General features: G+C 46.2%; 1 protein-coding gene across 1 annotated transcript in view; it reads left to right on the forward strand.

Moving 5' to 3' along the window:
* The window catches only part of ABCA13 (ATP-binding cassette, sub-family A (ABC1), member 13), a 402,303-nt gene that overhangs the window by 267,334 nt on the left and 126,080 nt on the right, over positions 1-8,889 (forward strand). Inside the window, exon 49 of the mRNA XM_010831050.1 lies at positions 7,867-7,921. Within this exon, the coding sequence (XP_010829352.1) occupies positions 7,867-7,921 (55 nt within the window). The remainder of the gene's footprint in view (positions 1-7,866; positions 7,922-8,889) is intronic.

Genomic DNA, 8,889 nt, shown 5'->3' on the forward strand with positions numbered 1-8,889 from the left:
CTATGGTTTTTCCTGTGGTCATGTATGGATGTGAGAGTTGGACTGTGAAGAAGGCTGAGTGCCAAAGAATTGATGCTTTTGAACTGTGGTGTTGGAGAAGACTCTTGAGAGTCCCTTGGATTGCAAGGAGATCCAACCAATCCATTCTGAAGGAGATCAGCCCTGGGATTTCTTTGGAAGGAATGATGCTAAAGCTGAAACTCCAATACTTTGGCCACCTCATGTGAAGAGTTGACTCATTGGAAAAGACTCTGATGCTGGGAGGGATTGGGGGCAGGAGGAGAAGGGGATGACAGAGGATGAGATGGCTGGATGACATCACCGACTTGATGGACATGAGTTTGAGTGAACTCCGGGAGTTGGTGATGGACAGGGAGGCCTGGCGTGCTGCGATTCATGGGGTCGCAAAGAGTTGGACACAACTGAGCGACTGAACTGAACTGAACTGAACTGATGTTGTTCTTTCCTTTTGGAAGTTCTAAGTCTTCTTCTGCTATGATTTCCCTTTTGCTTAGAAGACTGACTTCTGCTATTTTAGAGTGTAGGTTTCAGTTCGGTTCAGTTCAGTTGTTTAATCGTGTCCAACTTATTGTGACCCCATGGACTACAGCACGCCAGGCTTCCCTGTCCTTCACCAACTCCCAGAGCTTGCTCAAACTAATGTCCATCGAGTCGGTGATGTCATCCAACCATCTCATCCTCTGTCGTCCCCTTCTCTTCTCACCTTCAATCTTTCCCAGCATCAGGGTCTTTTCTAATGAGTCAGTTCTTGACATCAGGTGGCCAAAATATTGGAATTTCAGCTTCAGCATCAGTCCTTCCAATGAATATTCAGGACTGATTTCCTTTAGGATGGACTGGTTGGATCTCCTTGCAGTCTCTCAAGGGACTCTCAACACCACAGTTCAGAAACATCAATTCTTCGGTGCTCAGCTTTGTTTCTAGTCCAACTCTCACATCCATACATGACTACTGGAAAAACCATAGCCTTGACTAGATGGATCTTTGTTGGCAAAGTAATGTCTCTGCTTTTGAATATGCTATCTAGGTTGGTCATAGCTTTTCTTCTAAGGAGCAAGCATCTTTTAATTTCATGGCTGCAGTCACCATCTGCAGTGATTTTGCAGCCAAAAAAAAAAAAAAAATAGGATCTGTCACTGTTTCCATTGTTTCCCCATCTGTTTGCCATAAAGTGATGGGACTGGATGCCATGATCTTCGTTTTCTGAATGTTGAGCTTTAAGCCAACTTTTTCACTCTCTTTCACTTTCATCAAGAAGCTCATTAGTTCTTGTCCGCTTTCTGCCATAATGGTGGTGTCATCTGTGTATCAGAAACTATTGATACATGGAATAACAGACTGGTTCCAAACTGGGAAAGGGGTATGTCAAGGATGTATATTGTCACTCTGCTTATTTAACTTATATGCAGAGTACATTATGTGAAATGCCAGGCTGGATGAAGCACAAGCTGGAATCAAGATTTCTGGGAGAAATATCAGTCACCTCAGATAAGCAGAGAGGTTTACTAATGGCAAATTCTCTTTTCTTTCCACTGAGAATGTTTTAATTTCTCCTTCATTCTTGAAGTATATTTTCTTTGAATATATAACTCATGGCTGTCAATTAGAGAAGAAAATTCTGCACTTGAAAAATATGCCAATTTCTTTTGGATACCATGGTTCCAAATGAGGAATCCACTGTGTTTTGAGTTTGTGTTAACCATCTCTTTCTCTGGCTGATTTTAAGACCTTATAAAATTATCTTTAATTTTTGGAAATTTAATTATAATACATTGTGGCATGGATTTATTTGTGTTTTCCTGTTTGGGATTCACTGAAGTTTCATTTAGGATTAGCTCTGGACTTTGTAGGGTTACCTCTTCTGCCAGTGTAGCAAAGTTTTCAGCCATTATGTCTTCAAGTGCTTTTTCAGTCCCTCTCTTTTCTTCTTGGACTATGATAATAAGAATGTCAGGTCTTCTGTTAGTTTTCCATGGGTTCCTTAGTTTCTGGGATTTATTTTCTTTCTTTTAGCTTGGGTAAGTTCTGTTGTTCATCCTCTAACTCACTGATTCTATCATTCTATTTCCACCCAACTGTTGAGTATATCTAGTACATTTTAAAAAATTTGTTACTTTCAGTTTTAGAATTCCCACATGATTATTTTTATCACTGCTATTTTTTTTTTACTGATACACTAAAATATTTTTACATTTAAAGAGAATTCACAGTTACATGCTGAAACACCTTTATGCTCTGTGTTGTCAGATAATTCTCACATCCTGACTCATCTCAGTGTTGGTGTCTGTTCATTGTCTTTTCTCTTTCAAGTTGTGATTATTCTGGTTCTTGTTATGAAGGATATTCTAAATTGAATCCTGGACATTTTGGATGCCAAATTGTTAGATTATGAATCCAATGAAGTGGTTTTGTTTGGTTTTTAAGCAGGCAGTCCTTGTTGAAATCTAGCCTAAGAACAAGGTAGATAATGTATGTTGAATGTACTCCTGGGCCCTGCAACAGATCTGCCTTGTTTTGGAGGGTGGGCTCAGATATACTGAGCCTGGCGAATAAGGCACCAACATGCACTGTCTCATTGCTCCCAAGTGAGGGTTTAAGTTCATCTCCCAGAGGACCCTTGGCACTCCAAGTGCCCCACCTCACAGCCCCCTTAGTCTCAGTGGTGGTGGTGGGATGGAGGCATGGCCCCTGAAGGGCTGTAGGGCGGGACTGAGCGTGGTGGTGAAGTAGGGCGCTGGCAGCCCTGCCCCTTGTGGCCACGTTGTGGGTGCCCCAGGTGGATCGGGGCTGGGCTTCCTGCTGCCTCACCGTGCCCCACCTCCCTCAGTCGATCTCACTGGCCAGGTGTGGGAAAAGGCTCAGCTCACCTTTGAATGCCAGCAGAGGATCCATGGTTCCAGCTGTCTCCACAGGTCGGAGGGGATCCACTTCCAGATGGGACCTGCTGTAGGACAGTTTTCCTAGAGACTTTTGGCTGGAATGGTGGGTGGAGTGGATATTGCCAGGAGGGTTTTCTTTCGCTGGGCCACACTTTTCTGACTTGCTGGCTTCGTGGAGCCAGCACAGACAGAATGTCTTTCCCTGCTGGCTGTTCCCACTTGGAGTTAGCGATTGTCTGGGTGCGTGGGGGCAGTGAGTAACCCAGGGACATGCAGTGTCCTTCCCTGTCTCCTCAGATCCTGTTCCTGCCTGCCAGAGCTTGCTCTGAGTTCTATTGTGTGATGGCCAAGGGTTTGTGGTCTCACAAGGGAGTGGAGGAGCCACAATTTGATTTCTGACTCTGACCACAGTCTCCAAGGCAGCAGGTCCTGTAACACTGCCTGTAGAACATGGTGGGAAAAATCCAAGCACCCAAACTCCTGCTCAGTGGTAAAGAATCCACTTGCAATGCAGGAGACCTGGGTTCAATCCCTCAGTTGGGAAGATCCTCTGGAGAAGGGAATGGCCACCCACTCCAGTATTCTTGCCTGGAGAATCCCATGGACAGAGGAGCCTGGTGGGCTACAGTCCATGGGGTCGCAAAGAGTTGGACACGAGTGAACTGTTAACACTTTCACCAAACTTCATACATTGTGAAAGTGTTTCTTGTAAAGTAAAGAGACCACAGAAATACCCTTCTGTGGGATGTAGCTCAGAAACATATCATCAATATTCCTAGGGAAAACGAATGCCCAAAGACAGTCATGTAAGGGATTCATCAGGAATAATATCACAGAAATATTGAATCCATAGAGTGAATAAAATAATTTGGTGAACATCAATTCTAGTGAAGCATATAGATTATGCACATGTTTGCATACATGTAGCAAAAAATTGTTTTTGGAGAATCCCAGGGACGGGGGAGCCTGGTGGGCTGCCGTCTATGGGGTCGCACAGAGTCGGACACGACTGAAGCGACTTAGCAGCAGTAGCAGTAGCAGCAGCAAAAAATTAATTGAAGGTCATGAATGAGCCATGAAATAGAAGATACCTAAAGTGAAATATAATTTAATAATAATGTGTGTATGGACTAAACCTTGGACATTTTGAAATAATTAATATCAAAATGCAAATAGTATTTAATTCTGGTTGGTTTGGGGGTGGATTATGGTTTAATTTTACTCTCTACCCTATTCTTTATCTAAAATCTTTTTATGATTGGCATCTACTACTCAGTAAGCATAATAATTAATCTTACTATTGATAACAAAATCTTTTTTTCCAGAAGAGATTAAGAGAAAGAAGAGACAGAGAGAAAGCCATCAAAATGCCTTCTAGTCAGAAAAGTTCATACATTTCTCTTACTACCCTGTCAGATTAAATAAACTCTTCCATCTCTCATAGTGAATTAATTAAAAGAACAAAAACTTTTGCCCATGAGTTGATGCCAAAGCCAGTCTTTTCTTTAGGTGTAGATGTTTACAGACATCTGGGCATTAGTACTTGCAAAGATAAGTTTTACAGAAGAAATGAACCCAAAAGTGACTGCTTGAATTGGAGACAAGTTAAGTACTTTGCTATTGTAATGAATATTGGACAAAAGCACAGATGTGCATTTTTACAAATGACAGATATACAGACTCTGGAAACCATAGAAGACGTGGTCTAATGAAAAGACTAAAAACTAATTTTATACATTTGTACATTGCCATGGGCCAATTCTTAGAAAAGCTGGACTATAAATGGCAAGAATAATCAAAGAAAAATCAGGCAAGTGTATTCAAAATGTACTTTTTGAAACGTTGTTTCTGAAAGCCTTTGGAAGAGACATGTGAGTGATTTCCTTTCATCCTGTGCAGTGCTGGAACCATGGTCCTTCTCGAGGAGCCTGGGCCTTTCCCTCATAATCAGCTCCGAGTTGTTGCCTAAGCGCAGCTCTGAGTACACGTGATGTGACGGAAACAAAACCCGGTTACAGGGCTTGCTGTTGCAGTTCCATGGTTCCTACAGCAAGGGCATCACAGGCTGTAAATGCAGACAGTGGATGAGCTGGGCTCCAGGTAGTCAGGATTGTGGCTGTCACTCGCCTACTGATTGTGTTTGGCCTTACATGGTTCAGATGGTAAAGAATCTGTCTACAATGCAGGAGACCCAGGTTCGATCCCTGGATCAGGAAGATATTCTGGAGAAGGGAATGGCAACCCACTCCAGTGTTCTTGCCTGGAAAATTCTATGGACAGAGGAGCCTGGCAGGCTACAATCCATGGGGTCACAAAAGAGTCAGACATGACTTTCTCTTAGAGAGGCCACTGGAGCCTCCTCCACCTCAGTTTCCTCCCTCCTCTCAAGCCTCCTCTCAACTCTGCAGCTTCTGAGCGGCTGGCTACAGCCTCTCCATCACGTTAGAGAATTCACTAGAAGCTCACAGAACTCAGGGAAGCCCTGACCCTACAATCACAGTGTTATTCTGTTACAAAGACTGCAAGTCAAAAACACCAGCCAAATACAAAATGCTGAAGATGCAACCTCCTGCCTCAGAGGTCAGGCTGGCCCACAGTTTCAACCTTCTAATCATATGCTTTTTTATCTCTTCTGAATCTACCTCCTTGGACTAACTTCTAGAACATTGTAGACTGAGTCCATCTTCTGTGCTTATGACAATCCTCTAGCCACCTGAAGGCATTTTCAGGCTCCCTCTTGCTCCAGGGGTTATTTTCAGGTTAGTCAAGTTCAGTGTTCTCCTGTGTCGCTAAAATAAAATATTTTCCAAGCTGCTTGTCAGTGAGCTGCATTTTTCTAGATGTTTTCTCGTCTAGAACGTGCTGTTCATCCATGTAGCCCTGAGTGTCGCACGGCATTGCCAATGCCTGGTGGGACCCTTGCCAGGTTTTGGCTGGATCTGCATGTTTTGAGCACAGTCCTCAGTCCCTTAGCTGCTGGGCCACCTCTCAACAGGGCTGGTGGATGCTGAACCGCTTGTCAGGTGACTCAGCACCCACAGGAGCCGGAGCTGGAGGATACCTAAGGAGGGGGAAGAGCCTTGTTCCGGCAGAGAAAGACAGAAGAGGGGGTGTCAGTGGTCCTGATAGGCAAGTGGTCAAGAGCAGCAGAGTTGGCTCATGGCAGATGCGTATGTACATCATGTCTAGGGGCTGGGAAACCCACTCCGGGCATTTGGTACACAGGCTGAGAGTCTGTGGGAGAGCACCCAGACAACATTAATTTAGAGTCCAGAAATGGTTCTGGAAAGCTGGACCAGTAGCTCCCACTGTTCTCTTTGCTGTGAAAGCTGTTGCTTTGGTGTGTGGCTGAGCCCAGGGTGGGAGGAGAAAAGCCTGGAGTGGGAAGGAGGCACGGGGGTGGACAGGGATCAGGGTGCCTGGTGGTGGGGCTGGTGGGACCCTGGCTTCTATCGTCTCTTCTGGCACCAAGCTCTTTAATTATGTTTACTTCTGCCCCATGTGTTTCCGTAAATATTTGGCATGCCATCGTAAGAGAGTGCAAAATACAGATCACTGGCTAGAGCCACCAGAGGAGGAGACGTGTAGGGGAGCTGGGTGAGATGGGGCAAGGATGCAGTGATGAGCTCCATGTGCAGCTGCGCCTCAGCTCTGCACCTCTGAGATGACCAGTCAGAACAGGAAAAGGGGTTGGTCTTTATCGTTGACAGTAAGACGAGATGCCTGATGCCCTGGAGTTCTTCTGGATACAACACTGATGGAGTTTGCTGGGGTGGGGAGCACACATGGATGTCTCAAAAGCCTTCACGATGAAATCCTGTTTTTTAAAAAATGATTTTATTTTTAATTGGAGGGTAATTACTTTACAATATTATTGTGATTTCTGCCATACATCTCCATGCATCAGCCCTAGGTACACACAAACCTATTGATACTTTTGAACTGTGGTGTTGGAGAAGACTCTTGAGAGTCCCTTGGACTGCAAGGAGATCCAGCCAGTCCATCCTAAAGGAGATGAGTCCTGAATATTCATTGGAAGGACTGATGCTGAAGCTGAAACTCCAATACTTTGGCCACCTGATGCAAAGAACTGACTCATTTGAAAGGACCCTGATGCTGGGAATGATTGAAGGCAGGAGGAGAAGGGGATGACAGAGGATGAGATGGTTGGATGGCATCACCGACTCGATGGATATGAGTTTGGGCAAGCTCTGGGAGTTGCTGAAAGACAGGGAAGCCTGGCGTGCTGCAGTCCATGGGGTCGCAAAGAGTCAGACACGACTGAGACTCAGCGACTGAATTGAATTGAACTAATACATGAACCTAGAGCCTATCAAGGAGAGTGAAGTCAGAAAGAGGCAAATATATATGGAGTCTATAAAGATGGTACAGATGATGAAGTCCTTTTAATCGACAAGTTGATGGCAAGTTCTCCATATTAGCTACTGTGGTTACAGCAATTAAAAGCCTCAAAAAGCTAACAAAGCAAAAAACAAAACAATCCCCAAAGCAAAGCTGGGCCAATGGAGTGTTTCAGGTTTCTGTCTAGACTTGGCTTGATTTGGAGGAGAAGTTTTGAGTATTTCAGTGGTTTCCATGAAGGAGTCCCCTTGGTGTATTGTTGTTTGGTCTTCTTGAGCCTGGCTCCCCACAGTAAACCACGGGTAACACATTACCCGGGCCACAGTGACGGACAGTCCGTCGCTGTGACGTGTTAGCACTGAGGCTAGCGTGTAGGGCAGATGTGTTCAGTACCTGTGGGTGGTTTCTGGGAGCAGTGGCTGCAGAAGTTCCAGTGCACGCTGGTTGACCTGCTGGCTGCGACTCGCCGTTCTCCAGGTGGAGGGACTGGCCCTGGCCAGGTGGGCAGGCAGCACTGGGCACGGTGCCTCGGGTGGCTAGCAGGGGGGCTGTCCCTGGACTGCAGGCGGGGCTCTCTCACTCATTTTCAACTTGTCTTTCGTAGGAATCACGCTCTACAGCCACCCGTATGGAGGGGCCTTACTGAACGAGGACAAGATGTGAGTTGAAGGAACAGAGGGAGGGCTGGCTAAGGAAGAGCATCTTGGGGTTGGTAGGGGTGCTTCTCATCCCTCTTCTCATCCGTGAGTGATGCTGGCAGATGCACTGAGTGGAGCAAAACTTGGGCGTTGAGTGCAAAGCGTGAGGACAGGGATGAGTGAAGGAGCGCGTGCATCGGCTGAGTCTAAAAGGGATGCGCGTGTTGTATGGCTTAGTTCCAGGTGGAAGTTGTTCTGAGGGGATGATTCACCAGAGCCCATGGGACCCAACATCTTTCTCAAGTGAAGATTATAAGCACAGTGTTTACTGAGGTCACCATAACAATGCATCTTGACAGCTCCCGTGAGTCTTTCCTCGATGTCCACATGGAGATGGTACTAGTGAGCCCCTTTATGTACAGACCCGAGAGTCTTCTCCTCCCCGTCTCCCTTCTCTGCCACACAGTGAGCAAACCTTTAGTGAAAAATGGGTGACAAGAAAAAGTATTATTTATGCACTTCCTGTGACCTACCAGACGGGGTGGGAGGACATCGATCTACCTGATGGGCGACCTCCCCTCACGTCCTGAACATGGCAGGTGGTCCTCACGCTTGCATGTGGACTCTTGGGGTCCTTTCTTTACCTGACGCCTGCCCCGGATTCTAGGCGTGGGCCTGTCAACTTCGGTTATACAGTAAGACGTGATGGACAGTTTGAGCTGAGCCATTCAGCCGGGCTCTGACCATCCCCGAGGAGGAGGTGGTGGTGGGCCAGAGGTGTTAGCGATGCTCTAGTTAAAAATGGCCCAGGAAGCACAGTGCGTGTCATCGCCGAGCACCACCGTCTATGCAGAGCTTCAGTGCTTTGAGAGCTTAGGTTCTGAGGTGGGCTGATCGCCTCCCTGCCCCCATGGGAGCTGCTGTCCAGTGAGGTGGCCCCAAGTGGGCAGAGGGCACAGCTCAGCACGCAGGCCAGGTGGCAGGGGTCA

This window comes from Bison bison, unplaced genomic scaffold, assembly GCF_000754665.1.
Source record: "Bison bison bison isolate TAMUID 2011002044 unplaced genomic scaffold, Bison_UMD1.0 scf7180017864522, whole genome shotgun sequence".
NCBI classification, from domain to species: Eukaryota; Metazoa; Chordata; class Mammalia; order Artiodactyla; family Bovidae; genus Bison; species Bison bison.